This window comes from Scardinius erythrophthalmus (genome assembly GCF_964197995.2).
Source record: "Scardinius erythrophthalmus genome assembly, chromosome: 11".
NCBI lineage: Eukaryota > Metazoa > Chordata > Actinopteri > Cypriniformes > Leuciscidae > Scardinius > Scardinius erythrophthalmus.
This window is the reverse complement of record NC_138231.1, coordinates 13,818,142-13,838,414: the sequence shown is the minus strand read 5'-3', so window position 1 is coordinate 13,838,414 and position 20,273 is coordinate 13,818,142. Positions and strand designations below refer to the sequence as shown.

Below are 20,273 nucleotides of genomic sequence, written 5' to 3'. Positions count from 1 at the left end.
TGAAAAAAAGAAATTCTATTTATCAGCAAATAACTCAGCAATACTTAAGAGTTTTTCAAAGTGAATACATTCACTGTAAAGTTCAGACTCTAAGCTTTCAAATGACATCAACTTTGTGTTAATCAAGGCAAGATTTTTTAAAAATATGGTAAAGAATATTTTCGCAGCTAGGTGGCGCCTGCTGGCGGTACACTCGGTTTTAGAGGGATTACTCAGCACTCGTTAGGAGTTAATAAATGTAATTAGATGCATTAAAAAGCTGAGATCCTAAGCTTTAAAATGATATATATTTTGTGTTGTTCCATTCAGTGGTTGCTTAGTAATATTTTTTTTTCTTTCCGAATGGGAATAAATCAAATAAATAAATAAAAAAGCTATAGGCCGCCTATAGGCGGTTATAGGACATGACACAAATTAATACATTTTTAAGCCACTAGATGGCGCTCTTCTCAGTTGAATTTTTTTTTTTAAGGCCTGCACTCTATTTTGATGTGAAATGTTGCATTTATTGAAAAATAAAAAATAATAAAAAATAATATATTAATTCTAATGGAAAAAATAGCTCATAAAAATTATATAATTAATGCAAAATATCATAAGAAATTCCAAAAATTCTAAATAATAATCAGAAAACATTATAGAACAAAAATATATTTGATTGGTTATCCTGGGAAAAAGTAAAGTAAGATTTTAAGGCTTCGCCCGTTTTCGGGCGGGAGGAAGCTAAGAAGCCCAGAGGGTTAAGCAAATATGAAAACGCTACTAGCAAATTTATTGTTAAAACACGTATCAGTCATCATATAATTTCTGGAGAAATTGTACAGTTTTTGGTAAGCCCACGTCCACTTAAATAAAAAGCTCGTCAAATGAAATCTAGTTTCTCTGTTTTGTTTTGTTTTGTTTTGTTTTGTTTTGTTTTGTTTTGGGCTGGTTGTCATGACACCGTTCAACACATGAAGTGCGGGCAGAGAAGGAGCTACAGTCACTATTATAAAGTGAGTAAAATCATTGAACAAATAGAATATGATGATTATTTAACATATCGAAGCATATAGGATTACAGAAGCACGAATGTTTATTGAAATTTTTTGATTGATGCTCAAAACATAAAATCTAAATGTCGGATGATAATTAATGATGATTTGATAGTGAAGTCGATAGTTTGACCAAACTGAAGCAAAATTATACTTCTGTATTTCTGCTTTACAGTAACATACCATGTCATCCACTGTCTCGAATGCGTCTAACTACCCGTTAGTGGATAAACTTATCGATGATGAAGCAGAGAGAGAGATTCTACTCTCTAAGCCAACATGTTTTATCATCATTGGAAAACCAGTGAGTTTCCAACATGCATAATTATTTCTCAGTCATGAAAGTAAATATTTCTCAGTCAAAAGAAATAACAGTGTTTAAACATATGATAACAGTATTTAATTTAAATATTTTGTGTTACATTGTGTGATTTTTTTTTTTATTTTTATTTTTTCAGGGTGTTGGCAAATCTACTCTAGCCAGAAAATTAGCCAAGACTTGGAATTGTATCCTCATTGATGGTAAATGATCAAGTGCCTCATTTAATGCATCCATGCCATTGCTACAAATGGACTTTCTGAATATTTGTATTTCTTCACCCTTTTAGATACAGATCTTCTCAACAGCCACATCAATAATGAGACTGAACAAGGTATACAGGTGTGTATCACTATTGTTTATTTATTTATTTGATCACACTAGAAATAATTGAGTCCCTGCAAACAATTCTAGCGGTGTCAAAAAACAATGTGTTTCAGCTCTTTAAGATTCTGGCTGAAGGGAAAGCTGTTCCAGAAGAGATGATGATCCAGGTAATTGTTGACCGGCTAAAGTCACCTGATGTAGAACACTACGGTAAGGATATGAAACAACTAAAATAACATAATTTAATAAATAATTGTTTTAAAATCTGTTAAGATATATATTTGTAATGACTTGTTTGAATGATGGTTGAGCAGGTTATGTCCTGGCCTGTTTGCCATCAATTTCAGAGGATTACCTAAAGATACAGGAGCAAATAGAGCTGATTAAAAGCCTCGGAATGCCACCAGACTTCATCATCAACATCAAGGTTTTTCATAATCTTAATACTATCTATATTACTCAGAATTTTAAGATAAACACTATATTTCATACATTAGCAGCCATACAATTTAATTATATTGTTTTTGTTGTGCTGTTTTGCCATGTTTTTGCAATGCTGATATTGTGCGGTTATATTCACTTCTGTATAAACACATAAATGTGAAGTGATTGACATTGAATGTATGAGTGCAGTGTGCAGACAGAGACCTGATCCACAAGCTATCAGGTGAGCGTCAACATCCGGAGACAGGCCGTGTGTTCCAGAAGGAGAAGTGGGACCCTGTGAAGAAAGAATCAGTCATAAAAAGCAGCAGCATAGAAGATGAGGAAGAGGAAGAAACAGACGGTCTGGAGGAAGAGGTAATACTTAAGCAGTGTCCTAAATGACGTACTGTACACTATGCACTTACCATAGTGTATGGATTTTATATGGTTATTTTGTCATTCAACTTCGGAGTCTGATGGAGTCTGCATAAGGAAAGATGTGACAGTTGTGGATGAAGTGCATGAAGTCATGCACAGCAGTGCTTGAAGTGTCCAACATTCCATGTTTTTTTCTTTCTTTTCTTTTTTTGGTTAATTAGGTGCTTCCAAGTATTTAAAATGCACTTTTTCTTTTTGGAATTTTCAGGGTAAGCACACTACTCGCACTATTTAAATGCTAAAAATGGCATAGAATAGTGCATAAGTATGTAAACTGGGATGCACCTTTAGACCAGCGGTTCTCAATCTGTTTAACTCGAAGACCCCTCATATAGGCTAAAATATTTCTTCCAGTATTTCAGATTGTTTATTAACAAAAACTGGTATATTCATTAAAATAACCAACCACAATTAATGTTGTGATTCCAGAAGTTTCAAGAACCCTATGTTCTGCAATAAAAACAACAGGAAATAAAGGAAATTAAAAAAAGAAATATCATTGCAGTTTTTGAATACATTTACAAAAATTTAGCATTTATGAAGTTAGATTATTTTATTACATAATCATAAATCATTAAATAGATTTAAATATTATTTTATTTATAATTTTAAGTTATCGGGCGGCCCTATTTGTTTTTGTAAATTTGCTACAGCCCCCTGATTGAGAACCACTGCCAAAAGTGACAGGAATAACAAAAGTGGAAATTGAGTTCAGTATATTATTTCCGTTATTTATTTCCAAGACACTTTATCAAAGCACTGTTTAAATTATATTTATAGTAAGTTGTTTCAAAAGTTACTACTTCATATTTCATGGATGCATTCAGAATTGACCAGTTTTGAAAGCCTGTGCACAAACGGCTAAATGCAATTTAAAAAAATGTGTTTAAGATGGAAGAGATAGAGCTACAGAAAGACATGATCACACAACTAGTAAGAGTGATCGAGAATTACCCAGAGAATGCCAAGAGCAGGATCATGCGCTATAAGGACACCATCCTCAGGCCTCTAGAGGTAATGGCACCTATTGCACACACCTGAATACACACTATAATTGAAACAAAGAGCAGTTATGCTTATGCTTGATGTGTAGGATTACATGGCAGACCATAATCCCCCATATTTATTTGAGCTGGATGGAAACAAGGATCCAGAGGAGCTCTTTGAGGTGGGTGCCCTCCAACAAGCTGTTCACTGTTCACAAGCTCACAACAGGGATAACTATTATGATAATTATTAGGTTTTAATAACTGCTATAATTCTATTAGAATAATGTAGTTCACACCACCACTATAACAATAATAATACAGGGCAACAATATCGTTGGAATAATTTTTTTCCAGCTGATGAATGATAAAAACATTGACAGCCAATCAGAATTCATCCTTCTTTAAAGACCTTGAACATCTAAAGCCACAGCTACGAAATAATTGCTGCTTATAATAAACAGATCGTTATAGTGACATGATATACCTGTATAATGTAATAATACTGAACTTTCCAATTGCCTGTGCACAGTCAGTAATGTCTCGTTTGGAGTCCATGGCTGTGAGGTGTCCAGCTGTGCCTGTGCGTTTGATGCCGACAGAGGACCCAGAGCTTGCTGATCAGATGGACATGGTCAGATACTGCAAACACACACCTCTATAAAGTGACCTAGCCTACATTTTACATGCCTCTTCACCATGCCTGTTTTTGTAGGAGGAGCTGTTTCGGACTCTGTCTTCCTGTAGGAATGTCGCACCAGGCTTTCATTGGCGAAGGAGTCGATGGTCCTTGAACTGCCCGGTGGCACTCAAAGAGGGCAGGATGGTCAAGGGCATACCAGAGTTCACTGTTGGGTTAGTGAAAACAAATTTATTATACATTAAAATACTTAAATGTGAGGGGCCACATTTTCTCTCTTTTCTCCCCATCAGCTTCATGGATAAGATCTACATCCTTTCATCTCAAAATGCTCTGCAGAAGTTCACGGCGAACCCTCGTTGCTACCTGCTGCCACCCATGCCGCATTTGCCTTGCAGGGTGTCCGTGATCGGCCCACGATGCACAGGAAAGAGCACAATTTGTGCACTGCTAGCAGAGTATTGTGGGGCTGTAGTTGTAGATGTTGAGGCACTGATGGAGCGTACACGGAGTATGTTCACACAAGACATGTTGGACAAAGCCCGTCACGACGCCACCCTCGCAGGCCTGGAGAAGGTCAGAGCCAAGATGCAGCATGAGGCTACAGATGCATCAGGTTTGAAAGGTTATGAGGATGCCAACTTGGTAAACCTACCAAACAGTAAGCTCCATGGCATGATAGAATTAACTTTTAAAGCATTCTGGGACACCTTTGAGATGTTTTTTCTCAATTTTTGTAGGTAATGTGACAACCAATGAGGGAGAGTCTGATGAAACTTACTCAGGTGAGGTCAATCCACAAACATGGACTTTAAACCCCCCTCAGTTTCACTGATAACAATGTATGTTCTGTGCTTTAACATTTTTCGTTAACTGTTATCGTTCACATCATTTTATATACACACATGAAATAAATGAAAATGGTACAAAGTTAAATAGTAATTCAGTGGTTACAGAGAGTGTTAAAGGTATGGAGGGATATGGTGAAGAGAAAAAAAAGTAGGCAAGTATATTTATACAGCACATTAAATACAATATGGTAATTCAAAGTGCTTTAAACAAAAAGGAATTAAAATACTCACAAAATAAAAGCAAGGAAAATTAAAACAGTTATAAAAGGAATTAAAAGAGATATCATGAGATGGAGGAAATTTAGTTGTCAATGCTTTTGCGTTCTCTCGCAACAATTTTGCGTTCATCCAGGAAACTTTGCGTTCCTTCCTAATTTGACAGTCTGGTTCCCTCGCAAAAACTTTTGAATTTCGCAAAACGTTTTGTAAGCATTTGCAAAGTTTCTCAGAAGAATGCAAAACATTTGCAAGAGAACGCAAAAGCATAGACTTTTTATTTTTTCTCCCATCTTATATTTTTTTCCACCACCATGTCCCTTTAGGGGCTCTGTCAGCAATACATTGTATGGGTCAAAATGATAGATTTTTCTTTTATGCCAAAAATCATTAGGATATTAAGTAAAGATCATGTTCCATGAAGATATTTTGTAAATTTCCTACCGTAAATATATAAAACATTTATTTTTGTGAGTGAATGCAGCACAATCGTGAAAAAAAATTGACAACTTTAAAGGCTATTTTCTCAATGTTTCTATTTTTTAGCACCCTCAGATTCCAGATGTTCAAATAGTTGTATCTCGGCCAAATATTGTCCTATCATAACAAACCATACATCAATGGGAATCTTATTTATTCAGCTTCAAATCTCAATTTAAAAAAATTGACCCATGTGACTGGTTTTGTGGTGCAGGGTCACAAAAAGATATTTTTACTGAAATCTGAGAGATTTCTGTCCCTCCATTGACAGTCTACGCAAAAAAGTTGCCATTGCAACTAACAGAAATAAATTACGTTTAAGCTGAAGTACAAATTATTCAAACGGAAATAAAAAATAAAGCTAAATAGAAATATATAAAAAAAAAATCAAAAAATAATAAAAATAACAAAAGCAATAATAGCCAAACTATTGAAATGAAAACTGAAAATATAAAAACAAAAGCCAATCCAAAATATGAATAAATACTTTAATAGTATATAAATAATACTAAAATAACACTGAATGTGTAATGTGTCATTTTACAGCAATAGCGGTGACAGAAGATCATCCAGATGTTCAAGCTCTTGTGGAGGAAGCTATGAAGGAAGCAGCAGAGTCTCCAGTCACAGCTTCACGGGAGCTTTATTTGGAGGCCCTGGAGAAGCACATCAGAGAGGTAACTGCTGTGCTGCCACCCTCAGCTCTCATACATAGAACAACATTATTTGTGTTTTAAGAGTGCCTGTGGGTTGTCAGATTGAGGCTGAAGATGTGGATGCTGAATATAAAAGAGGATGGATACTGGACAACATTCCCAGCAGTAGATCACAGCTGATCACCATTGAGGAACTACATGGTGCTATAACACCTGAAGTCCTATTCTGTCTGCAAGACAATGGTGGAGAGGGTGAGAAAAAGACATGTATTGGCATGTATACTAAATAACCAAACTTTTAAAGAGTAAAGAGTAATTTTTTAGTCCTGATTTTGACATCAAATGATACAGCCTATACTTGTTTAGGCCATGAAGTCCAATTGATTGTGATGGTCACTGGTCACTTGTTGTTGTTTATTGAAGGAAGGACTGTACTAACCAGGATGTATGAACAGAATAAAGAAGAGGTGGATCGAGCTGTGCTGGCTCGCCTAAAGAAAGATAGGAAACTGCATAAGACACAAGACAATCATGAGACACTGTAAGTGCAGCTAATATAAGGGCCCAGTTTCAGAAAATATAAAGTGGGAATTCAAAGTTTGAAACCTCTAGAGAAAATGCTTCTATTTTGCTTTTAATTAAAAAATTATATTATCAGCATACTTTGAATCTTACTGACCCTAAACTATTGAACGTTAGTGTACATGAAATTGAGAATTGAGACTCCCAAATGTCAGATGTTTGGATCTTGCATCTAAAAAGATCTCTAAAACCTGTGGAGAAAAATCAAACACATTGTTGATTTTCATGGTTTCATGTTGGAAAGTGGTGGTTTACGTATTTCAAAATGGAGGTGTGATTCGATTATTTTTTTGTTTTGTTTTTTGTTGCTGTAGGAAACCTACTGAAGTCTCAAAGAAAGATTCACAGCCTATTGACACCCAACCAAAACTTGAGACATTGATTGAGGAGTCAGGTAGTACTCTTTCACATCATTGCATTGCTGTGTATTAACATAATGTTGAACTCTGCTCAACCTTACAGTATAGCCAGTGGTCTTAGGTCTTAAAGGTATGAATTCTATGTGTTAAAATATGTTTTGATAAATAATTTATATGTATTTACAGAGAGTTCTGATAAGTCTGATGATGAAGTCAAAAGTTTAAATGATGAAGGTTTGTAGTCTTATTATATATCTGAATATTTTTCCTTCAACTCTTATTTTCCCTTTACTTGAGTGTCAGTAATGGTTTCATGACTTCTTCTGCAAGTTATATATTTTTGTATATCTGCATATGTCTGGGTGTACAGAGGTGGTACTTCCAACGGTGTGGGAAAATGGTTATCCTGATGGCCCAGAGATGGATGCCTTTAGTGTTCAGCTGAAGCAGTTTGTGGCAGATTGGGAAAGCATGGAGCATACCATCACCTGCAGCTATGTAATACTGGACATTACCAACAAAACACCTCAGGACATCCTCCAAGAGATGATTTACCATATGGAGAGTACGTGGAGTAGACTGTCTGTCTGTTTCATGCTCTCTAAATTAGCGGTCACACCCTCTCATTCACTATATCCTTTTTGTTCTGTCTTTCCCTCTCTAAATTTCTCCCTTAGAGCCATTTAAGTACACAGCTTGGAGGATATCTAGTGCAGACCTGAAGGAGGAGGAAGAGGCTATGAATGCGCTGGCACAGGTTGGGAAACAAGATGATGTTGATGAAGAGGAGGAACAAGAATCAGAGGTTACACATCAATAATCCAGCACTGAACACGAATGAAGCATGAAATCAAAACTGAACCCATTTACTTTCTTAATACACATTTCTAGTCTTATTGTAAATGTATCAAAACAATTTTTATCATTGAATATCCTGTTGCACTTAGAAATATACATATTGCAGCAGTAAAATGGTTTGTGAATATCATTTCATGTTGATTACAGCATTAGGAGCTGTTCACACAGCATTCAAAAACAACTAGGTGCAGAATTGCTGAATAGAATGGAATAAAATTGAAAACAGGTGTCTCAAACATGAAACTCATGTTGTAAGACAAATTGCAGCAGTCAGAGACATCTATACAGAGCATATTTACTTCCGAAATGTCTTTAGCTGCTTCTCCACCGTTGGGCCAAACCTTTCTCGTTGCTTAACCATTCCCATTCCGTGCCGATCCGGCCCAGCCGGTATGGATGTGGTTTCATTTTCAACCGTGAGGCTGATGGCAAAGCTCTTTGGAATGTAATACAAATGCATTAGTCATTGCTTTGGTAACTCATACAATTTCCAAACTGTATGAGATGTAAATAGCCAGCCAATCCTGAGTGGCGATGTCACAACACGGATTCTACCAGCATGGCTCATCACGGAATTCAGTTTGTACAGTTTGTAATTTAATTAAATATTATCTAAACCCCAATTTGGGAAACCCTGACTTATAAAAAAAAAATAGAGCAGATCAATGTAAGAACACTTACTCTGTGTGAACAACCTGTTACTGATTCTTAGAATATCATACCACTCTTTTGTTTATGATGGTCTCAGGAGGAAGTCAGCTTTAAGAGGCAGCTGGGAGACACCAAGCATTTTTGTCCAGTGGTGCTGAAGGAGAGGGGTACGCTACAACCTTGTCTGGACGAATATGCTGCCAAGTACAGAGACAAAGTCTATTATTTCTCCAGCACGGAGGCACAAGAAAAGTTCCTGCAGAACCCTGAACTCTACATATCTAACACACAACCATTAAAGGTATTTTTTATGATAAAAAAAAAAAAATGTAATTAAAAACTTTTTATTGTGTTTTAAATATAAACCTTTAATACACAGTCATTATAGTGATTCAGTCAACAGACCTTACTCAGGTGTCATATATATTTTTACAGGATAAATTCATCACATATATTTATATATCAGGATAAATTATAAAAACACACGTTGGAAAGTGACAACAAAACATCTTCTGCATCTGTGAAAACAAATAGAAAATGACAAATATGTACACTATGTGGCAAACTATGTACATATAACACAAAGCTCTGCTTGTATGCAACCAGCCACCTGCGCTGCGTGTCTTCATGCTTGGAGTGAGGGGCTCTGGAAAGACCACCCATGGGAAGTGGCTTGCAGAGCAGCTGGGAGTTTTCAACATCCAGTTCCGAGAGCAGCTACAGGAGCTGATCCTACGGAAGACCCAGAAACATGTGTCATATGCAGATGATTCTGAACCCCCTGAGGAACCTCCAGAGGAGCTGCAGGGCCTGCTAGAGGCTCAGGCCCAGGGTCAGAGCACTGAATCCCCTCCAGACCAGGACGACAAGACCAGTCATGAGTATACTGCATCTGATAATCCTGACACAAATGTAAGGGGACTGTAAAGGCAAGACGTTTGAATTTTTGCTTGAATTTTGTTTGAATTGAATGCATTGGTGTGTTTGTAGGAAGAACCAGCATTGACTGATGATGAGGAGGCCATAAAGGCATACCTCCAGGATGGTGATCCTCTCCCTCTGGAGATACTGGAAATGGTTTTATTACAGTGGTGGGACCAGGAACCCTACAAGTAAAAATAAACTAATTCACACACATGCTACCTCATAAAACAATCCAAAAAAACAACAACAACAACACTTGCAGATATAGCTGAAACTTTAAATCATCAAATATTCCACCTCAAAATGTAAATTTGGTCATTATTTATTCACCCTCACATCATTCCAAACCTGCACAAAAAAAGAGAGAAGAAAACCTCTTTCATACAATGGCAGTTAAGGTTTGACAGCTAGATAATGATAATGAACTCATTATCAGTTTGGGTGATACTCACACTTTTAAACTGATATCATTATTTAATATCTATATACTTTTTAAATAACTTTTTAAAGTGTAGCTTAATTACACAGCCAAAAACAGATAAAAATTAATTTGAGTTATTTTAATATTATTTATTTACTATTATAGTATTTATTAATATTTTGAATTCAATTTCATTTTTATATAATAATTTTCGTAATTTTATGTGCTTTTGTCATTTTTATTTCTTTTTGTAAATACTTTTTATATAGCTTAAATTTATTTTATAACAGTTTTGTTTTAGTAATTTTAGTACTTATTAGGGCCCGAGCACCGATGGTGAGAGGACCCAATTGTTTCTGCTCCGTTTATTATTATTAGGGCCCGAGCACCGATGGTGAGAGGACCCAATTGTTTCTGCTCCGTTTATTATTATTAGGGCCCGAGCACCGATGGTGAGAGGACCCTATTGTTTTTGCTCCGTTTATTATTATTCTTCTTCCGCTTCTTCTTCTTCTCCAAAGTGAATCGCTTTTTAGAGGGCCTAAACATGCTCGAAAACTCATGAAACTTTGCACACGCTTCAGAAGTGGTGAAAATTTACGTGTGATATGGTTTTCAAAATTGGGTGGGGAAAATTCTGTAAATTATTGCCCCCACATTTTGCCCCGGCTCTACGTTTCACGTACAGTTATGAAATTTGGTACATACATGTAAAGACCCAATACCTACAAAAAAGTCTCTTGGAGCATAGCCCTAAACACAACAGGAAGTCAGCTATTTTGAACTTCCTCTCAGATTTTGGGCAGTTTTTGCCATTTCCTGATGTTGTACTTTAACGAACTCCTCCTACAATTTTGATCTGATCCTGTTCAAATTTGGTGAGTGTAATCTTAAGACCTTTGCGACGTTAAATTGTGAAGATCTTGAGTTTTCGTCAAAGGGTGTGCCCTCGGCGGCCTGACAAATGTACACACAATTTCGGCCTTTTGGTGATATATGCATGATCAGATAAGTTCTCGGTCAATATTGCTTGCAGTTCCGATGTTGCTAGGCAACCACAGACAGCCTGCAGTAACTCAGGCATACGATGTCCAATCTGTCCCAAACTTCACATGTTTGATAAGAGTCCTGTACTGAACACATGACCATGCTCATATTTGGTTATAGCAATAGCGCCACCTGCTGGTAGCAGGAAGTGTGGCAAATACAAAACATGCTCGAAAAATCATGAAACTTTGCACACGCTTCAGAAGTGGTGAAAATTTACGTGTGATATGGTTTTCAAAATTGGGTGGGGCAAAATGGCTTAATTGTTGCCGCTACATTTTGCCCCGGCTCTACGTTTCACATACAGGTATGAAATTTGGTACATACATCTAATGACCCAATACCTACAAAAAAGTCTCTTGGAGCGTAGCCCTAAACACAACAGGAAGTCAGCTATTTTGAACTTCCTCTCAGATTTTGTGCAGTTTTTGCCATTTCCAGACGTTGTACTTTAACGAACTCTTCCTACAGTTTTGATCTGATCCTCTTCAAATTTGGTGAGTGTAATCTTAAGGCCTTTCCTAAAGTTACCGGGTTGCGGTGGCAGGGGTGCGAGGGCCCTTTTCATCGCTGCTTGCAGCTTTAATTTCAGTTTGTTGTCTTAGTTTTTAGCGCAATTTTCCACCGGACAAAATTGCGATTGTTAACTCATGATTTCTGTTCTGTCTGTGCGCACCAATCTTGCACTTCTATCTACTCCTCAACCAGACCACCTAGAGACTTCGGGTTTTCGGCATTATGTTAAGGAAGGTCTAATTTCGGGAACGCACAAAAAAAATCCAGGAAAAGATTTACTATCTCTTAGTGTTGTGATCCCATGACGTGAGAAAATTGCGCTAAAACACTCACTGAGTTTTTATTACTTGTTTTTTTTATCTAATATTTATATTTTTTTATTTTTTATACTTTTAACAATAACACTTATTTGAGACCATTTAGATTACAAAACTTTGCATAAATATAATGGCACAAATAAAAATAATAGTAATATAATAATTTATTATTATAAATAATTATTAGTAGTAGTAAAATAATCATAATGCATGTTTTTATTGGTATCATGTATTATTGTGTCAAAAATATACAAATAATAAAACAGTTAAAAATTGATTCTGAATTATTTTTTTATTACCAGATCTGTATTGTATCGGTCATAAAAAGGCAGAAATAGTCAATCTCTAATATAAAAGCCAAGTAGTCCATATGACTTGCATGCTATTTTCCAAGGGAAAAATAAGCATATGTGTTTGAATGTAGGAGGGTGAATATATAGTGTATGAAAGACACAATTGTCTTTTCTTTTTCTTTTTTTGCAAAATATTCCTTAACTTTTCTCTCAGATCCACAGGGTTTATTTTGGAGGGATTTCCCCAAAGCCAAGAGGAGGTGTCCTTCATGGTGGAGCGTCACTTGTTTCCAGATGTGGTGGCAGTGATGTCGGTAGAGGTGTCTGAGGTGGTGCGGCGTCTCCTGCCTTCGCGGCTCACGCGTTGGAGAGAGAGACAAAAGCGCAGGCAAGAACAAAAGCGGCTGGTCGTTAAGCTGCGGAGTGAACTCAGGGTGAGTGTTTAAGTGAAAATTTCAGCTCTGATAAAAGGATATAAAAATCCAAATAAGCAAAATAAACACCTGGCATTTACCGTAAAGCAGGTGAAACAAGGTTTTTGGAGTAAATATGCATTGGTCTGTGTCAAACTGCAGGAGCGGGCCATCACCCAGAGAAGAGCTGAGCTTATGGCTGAACATGAAACCAAAAAACCAAGCCCACTCACTCTGAAGCCCCTCAAAGAACAGGTCATTGATCGATGTCATTGTGTCTTGCATTGGTGAGTGACTGACAGATTCTGACTGGACATTCTGTTGCTTCATCAGAAGGATGAGGATGAGGTTGAGGATGACGAAGAGGTGCAAGAAGAAGCAGAGGCGACCGACAAAGAAGAGCAGGAATGGGAGGAAATGGAGGCCATACTGCTGGAGGAGTTTCCTCCTGTGGAGGAGGAGGAGGAGGAGGCAGAGGATGAAGAAACAGAAACTACTGCAGAAGAGAGGCTGGAGACGGAGATCAGTCAGAGGTTTGAGAGGGATGAAAACAACCTCACCAGTATGACAGTAAGGAGAAGCTGAAAGCTTATATTATAAACAAATGTATAATGCAATTTAAGTCCTACGGAAATGTAACTCTTGTTTAACATTATAATTTAATTTAACATTATAACTCTTGTTCAATTCTAGAAATTCTGCAGATAATACATTGTTTTTTTCATAGGACTTTCTAACAGACAACCAAATCCCCTGTCTGGTTATAAACGCAGGCATTTTGCCTCGGATTGTGAGGTATCAGCTCCTACAGGGAATCAAACCTCTGATGGTAAACAGAAACTCACTCTTTCAGATGTGTCAGCCAACCAGCTACAGTCTCGCCAGAAGACTCCTGTACTGTTCCTTTAAATATCCCAGTGCCTTCGGGTGCTGGGATCCTATTAAGGTAAAAGCAGATATACCTGTACAACATTATTGAAAATGAATTGAATAATATAAGCCAAAAAAAAAAAGCCTTAACAGAGTATAAAACAAAAAGGTCTGTTTGCCGTTGTGTTCTGTAGTACACAGAAGGAGATTTGATCCAGCCTCCACAAGGCCCTTTCAACACCACATTCCCTGTCATCCTACATCAGTTCATCTACTTCTTTGCCTCCAGGGAGACACGCAACACCTTCATCCTCAACCCAATCAAATATATCCGTCAACCAAAGCCCAACCCTTCCCTTCCAATCAAACTGGTTATCATTGGCCCACCAAAAGTAGGCAAAACCACAGGTCAGATTTCTGGAAATAAAATACACGTCATTATAGATGCTCATAAAAATACTGATGCCCGATTTCACAGAAGAGGCTTAAGCCTAGTCCCAGACTAAAATGCATGTTTAAAATAGGCTATGTCAGTGCTATTGTTTGGTCTCAATATGAACACCAGTAAAAAAAAAATAAGCTTTTTAAAATTTAAAAGCTATTTAAATGACCTAATTTAACTAAGGCCTAATCCTGGCTTAATCTAAGCCCTGTTTGTGAAATCAGACCTTAACTTAAAAGCAAGTGTTTTTATAGATTTCATAATAAGTAGCTTTTAACTGTGTGTGCACTCAGTGGCCCGAGTGTTTGCACGCGAGTACGGTCTCGCTCGACTCTCAATTGGGGATGCAATACGTATGGTGCTCAACAGCCAGTCCAAAACTGAATTGGCTTATCAGGTGCAGACACATTTGAACCAGGGCCTGACCGTTCCTGATGAACTAGCCATCCAGTGCCTGGAGGTGGCAGTAATGAGCCTGGTCTGCAGCACTCGTGGGTGAGGAGGACCACATTTTTTCCAATCAAAGAAATGTACTTCTGCAAGAAAAAATAACAGTTATACAGTACATGTGTTTGATCCTCAGGTTTGTGTTGGATGGCTTCCCTGTGACCAAACATCAGGCTGAATTACTGCAATCCTGCAGCATTATTCCTATGCTAGTGATTGAACTGCAATTGGACATGGCTGAAGTGCTGAGGAGAGGCCTGAGAGACAGGGAAAAAAACAACAGGTCAGACCAGCACAAATACTCACACACCTTCTGTGTTTTGTTTTTTTTTTGTATTATACTATTATTGTATTTATTAATATTTTGAATTAGCTTGTATGCTAATTGCTTTTTCATTGCTTGGACACAGTCACCTCTGATAACAGATCACTCTAAATTCGTAAATTGTAATGTAGGCATGTATTTTCTGTAAAGCTGCTTTGAAACAATATCTATCGAGAAAAGCGCTATACAAATAAATGTGATACAAATGAATGTTTTATTAGTTAGTTGCCAAGGCAACAGTTCCAAGTTTTTTGTTTTTTTTATTAAGTTTCATCTAATATTTATATTTTGTTTTATTTCAGCTTTCAGTTGAGGAAAACGATTGAAATAGTTTTATAAAAATAACACTGACCTAAACATAAATCAACATCACTGCCAAAAACTTCACCATTTTAATGCCTTAAAATATACAGTATATATATACTTTTTTTAGATTTAAGACTAGTCATAACATTAGGACAATAAAGTCATATGGTTTTGAGAAAAATGTCATAATAGACCTTTTACGAGAATAAAGTCAGAAAAAAATTATAAGACGCAATGTTATGAGAATAAAGTTCAATATTAAAGCATAAAGCTAAATGTTGCTTGTATCAAGTAGATTTTTTATTTTATTTTAACGTTGACAGTGTTACAAATGTTGTGGTAATATGGTCTGGCATAATATGTATATAGATGCAAATAACCACAATTTGTAAGATTATGGCAACTCTGTCCAACAGGCCTTACCCAATGAATGACAGCCCCCAGGTCCTAAACATTCGAAACTCTTGCTTCAGACAGGAAGCTGAAGCTCTTAGGCAACACTTCCACCAGCAGTATCACAACTGGACTCCCATTGATGCTCACAAGAGCAAGTGGTGGGTATGGGAGCGAGTTTTAGATGAAGTTCGCATAAGCATAAGACACATCCATGCTTACCTGGAAAGAATTCACAAAGGTGAGAGCATGCAAATGATGCACATTTGTCAAACAAGAAGCACTAGTAATATCCATCCATGTATTAAGCATTACATTTGCATTAAAGCATCAATATATGTAGTTTTGTGACAGCTTTCTGCCATCCCCGCAGGCAAGGCAGCCTGTATAAACAGATTGTGCATTACCCCAAGAGAGCTGCAGTCTCGGCTGGGCGAGTTTGGCCAGTACTGCCCAGTTAGCTTAGCTCTCCATCGCCATCTGGTGGACTGTTCACATAACACCTCACTTGAATTGGCTGCAGAGTTCAGGGGCCACTTCTACAAAATGGCCAGCAAGGAGTCTCTAGAGGTAAAGTGTCAGATGATCCAGAAACATGTTTACAGAAAGTTTTGCGAACTCACTACCTCTCTTTATATGCTTCTTAAAAGAGATTTTTAGATTCCCCGGAGCAGTTTGTGGTTCCATGTTGCCCTTACCCATTACCCCCTCCTCCACTCCTGCCTCATAAGCTCAATGCAGGCCAGGTGAAGAGCAGGTTCCCTCAAAAAGTGGAGATGAAGGGGTTCTGCCCCGTCACTTATCTAGATGGTCAACAGAGGTACAGCCAAGAGAACTCTATAATACTTTTATAGTACTTTCTAATTTTTACTACATACTTCATCATTAATAAGCTACCTTTTCACACACACTCTATTTAAAGTAAAAGACACATTGTCATTTAAAAGCATTAGGCCTTAAGTAAATGTAAATGATTCACAGTGCAGTTCTACCATGTTTTTCTCTTCATCTGTAGGTATGAGGCCTTGGTGCGTGGGAATATGGAGTATGCTGTTGAGTATCGAAATAGGATCTATATATTTGAGAGTGAGAAGAAACAAGAGCAATTTCTCCAGTGAGTAGTAATTTGGTTTAATTTGGTAGTAGTAGGATTTTTTTTTGTTTAAAGAAATAAATTTGTTAATACAGCAAGGATGCATTAAATTGATCAAAAGTGACAGTATAGACTTTTACATTGTTTCAGAAATATTCTATTTCAAATAAATGCTGTTCTTGTGTTCTTTCTATTATCAAAGTATCTGAAAAAATGTATCATAGTTTCCACAAAAATATAAAACAGCAACTGTTTTCAGCATTGATAATAATAAGAAATGCTTCTTAAGCTCTGAATCAACATGTTAGAAAGAACAATTTCTGAAGGATAATGTGATAATCATGGGGATCATGCGAGTAATGAGTAATGCTGCTGAAAATTCAGCTTTGCCATCAAAGGAATAAATTACATATTAAAAAAATATCAAAATATTACTTGTTCATACTGTATTTTTGATCAAATAATTCAGCCATATACATTAATAATTAATTAACATAACTGCCATTTATATATTATCTTAACTAATGATCATATTAATAATAGCCATAGCAACAGGCTATTTGTAATACAGCAACAAAGAACTGTCCCCAGGTCACCTGAGATTTACTGGGACCAGAAACTTCCACATAAACTACCTCCATTGGAAGATCCGGTCTTACTAACCTCTTTACCGATCATGGGCTATTTGGAACAAGTAAGAAAACACTGAAACACAGACACTCACTTCAGTCTGTTAATCTGCTGCAAAATGGTCAGATTGTAATTATTGTAATTGTATATTTTTTATGTATGTATTTTTGTAGAGTGTGGCAGTACCCATAATCAAAGCCATGACTGCTGTTGGTCAACTCAAGCCAAAGTTCCCCTTTCTCAGTGTGAAGAGATCTGCTTTATTGTACCTGGCCTTTCATCTGAAAGGTGGCCTTGATTTTCTTATTTTGGCTTACTTATGAATAGCTGGGGATGAAAATGGTCTAGATAATATATTTTAATAACTTTCTACCCCTCCACCCTCACAGCATTCAACACCAGGAATCCAGACTATATTCGACAGAAGTACAAAAACAAACTTCAAAAGTTTGAAGAAGGCTGTGAGCTCATCTCATACCTGGGTACCGACATGAAGACATACAGATCCCCTCACAACCTGCCCCCAGATTTTGCACAGAAGCTGGACAGGTTTCTAGCCCTTGAGAAGTCCACCAAAACAGCCTCAGGTCTGATACAGCTCGGGGGCAGTTGAAACTACTTCAAATAATAAAAAACTTGAGTCAGCACATCACAGTATTTGATCAGTGTTGGTTGACATTTGCATGAATACATTTTGCAAGCACTTTGTTAATGTGTTCTGTTCAACTGACAATTAAATGAATGAGTCTAATAAATATGTTTTAATCTATTTTGTTAAGTGTATTTGTTTTCAACATATACCCTTGGTTTCACAGAACAGGCTTAAACCTAGTCCCAAACTAAAATGCATGTTTTAGCTATTTTTAACCGAAAGCAACTTGTACTGACACATCTTAAAATGTCTGTGCCATTGTTTTGCCTCAATATGAACACCAGTAATGTTTTTTTACTAGGGTACGTTTATAAAAGCTACTTAAATGTCCTAATTGAGCTAAGGCCTAATCCTGGTTTAATCTAAGCCCCGTTTGTGAAACCTCTGCAGGCCTTGGTGTGTTTTTTTACAGACATATTCCAATTGACCCTTTGCTAAGCCCCGCCCTCCTTAGTTACTGTTGCTACGCCTGTCAAGCTTTTGCGCCTGGCACGTCTATACACGGGTTTCTTGTATACAAACAATACCGGATGCGCGCGCATCCAGGAGGCAGAAAACCGCTAGCTGTTATGCCGAGTTCTGTAAAAGAACATTGTAATTAACGTAGATTTCGCATTGTTTGTAATTTCTTGTTGACTCAATAATAAACTGCAATTTCAGAATTGGATCTGTTTGTTTGTGTTTCATATTAATATAACATTATGTAAAACGTCCAACTGTTTACGAATCAAAATCCGGACATACTGTGATGTATGTATGAATTATCATGTTAGACTAAAGGCCCGTTCACACCAAGGACGATAACTATAAAGATAACGATAAAGATATAATTCTAAAAATCGTTCTCCATATTAAAGAATAACAGAGTTCACACCACAACTATAACGATAAAGATATGAGGAACGATATCGTTGGGATCACTTTCAGAACGATTTTTTTTCAGCTGTCAAACGATAAAACACTGACAGTCAATCAGAATCCATTCTAATTTAAAGGTCTCGCGCATTTAAAATGGGGCGCGCGCGCGTGCTTAGAATAAAAAGACCGTTATCGTTCGTTGGTGTGGACGCATATATAGTTATCTTTATAGTTATCGTGCTTGGTGTGAACGGGCCTTAAGTTAGTAATGTAATTAGGGTGACCACCATCAAACAAACCAAATGTGGGACGATTATTTAATTTATTATTATTATTATTTTATTTTTTTAAACAGTTCTGACCAACTCCAACTAAAACCCAACAAAATAAACAATGAACAAATAAAATATAAAACATGAAATTAGATCATTGACAGTCTTATATATTAAGAATAAACCAAAAACGTTCATATTTTGTAGAAAGGATGTGAATTAAAACAACCACAGCAGGCAACAAGTTGATAAATTCTGTTAAATTTAAATGTGCCAAATTATCTATTTGTTTTCTGACAGGAAACACATGGAACGAATACACCGCTCCACATTTTGATTGACAGCCGTCACAACCTACTAGTGACCGTGTTTACTCCTTTCCTTTCAACCATTGGATAGTATTTAAAAAACGGCTGTTGTATTTGTACTTCTGACGAAGCGCTGTTAAATATAGGTGAAAAACTACGCGGCAAAAAGAATAAATAAAACTTACTCTCAGCAATGGTGAGATCTTGCCGGATCCCTACGCAATTCATGGCGATCTTTGGATTGTGGATGACAAGAAGTGGCCAGCAATTGTATTGAGAGTGAGGAGTTGTCGTCACGGTATAGAGCCCCTCCCCTCGATCCGCCATGTTGGCAGGATTCCAGCGGCAAAACATCATTGTTTACGTGTGCTGTTAACTCGGTAGTAGAGGAGGTTTTCGCAATTCCGCACTGTTTTACCATGCCTGGAAGTAAAAACTGCTCCAGTGTTTGTCACAAGAAGCCAAGCGCCGACATTAGGCATTTCTCAATAGCAAGTACGCAAAGTTCGGACTTCAATGTCAAGTGCAGCTCAGGAGAATGACTCCCGAGGACGCGCGTCACTCAGCTCGCTCTGCTACTCCGGTTATCTCACTCTGTATGTACATTTTAGGCAACAATAAAACGAAATATGTTATAAAACACTACACTGCCTCTTTTCGTTTTCATTTAAAGAAATCTTAAACATTACACAAATGTGGTTCAGGCAACGCATATTTATTATATTCACTACATGTAACGTTAGCATATTTATAACAAAACTTTTTTTTTTTAAATTGTTATATTTAAATTGTTCTTTCCGTTTAAATTTTAAAAATATTAAACTTATTAATATGGTTCAGGCAATATATAATGTGCATTTGTACTCTGATCATCACTGTAATAAAAAAAAAAAAAAAAAAAAAAAACTAAACCCTGTCTCTTT

At 36.8% G+C, this 20,273-nt stretch overlaps 1 protein-coding gene across 1 annotated transcript; it reads left to right on the top strand.

Annotated features, from left to right (window-relative positions):
• Nucleotides 1-1,218: 1,218 nt before the first annotated feature.
• On the top strand, nucleotides 1,219-18,578 carry ak9 (adenylate kinase 9; the record flags this gene model as incomplete). The annotated part of the gene is made up of 34 exons (XM_081378960.1): nucleotides 1,219-1,338; nucleotides 1,493-1,556; nucleotides 1,643-1,695; nucleotides 1,794-1,890; nucleotides 1,995-2,107; nucleotides 2,314-2,481; nucleotides 3,436-3,558; nucleotides 3,638-3,712; nucleotides 4,063-4,164; nucleotides 4,246-4,777; nucleotides 6,264-6,394; nucleotides 6,475-6,625; nucleotides 6,797-6,914; nucleotides 7,270-7,349; nucleotides 7,501-7,548; nucleotides 7,685-7,879; nucleotides 7,992-8,119; nucleotides 8,921-9,124; nucleotides 9,430-9,735; nucleotides 9,814-9,935; nucleotides 12,556-12,775; nucleotides 12,917-13,009; nucleotides 13,109-13,324; nucleotides 13,482-13,700; nucleotides 13,819-14,032; nucleotides 14,360-14,561; nucleotides 14,650-14,796; nucleotides 15,561-15,778; nucleotides 15,911-16,107; nucleotides 16,188-16,357; nucleotides 16,553-16,651; nucleotides 17,222-17,324; nucleotides 17,434-17,548; nucleotides 17,650-18,578. 34 exons carry the CDS (start codon nucleotides 1,219-1,221, stop codon nucleotides 17,871-17,873), a joined length of 5,367 nt encoding a protein of 1,788 aa, XP_081235086.1. The 3' UTR covers nucleotides 17,874-18,578.
• Nucleotides 18,579-20,273: the final 1,695 nt, after the last annotated feature.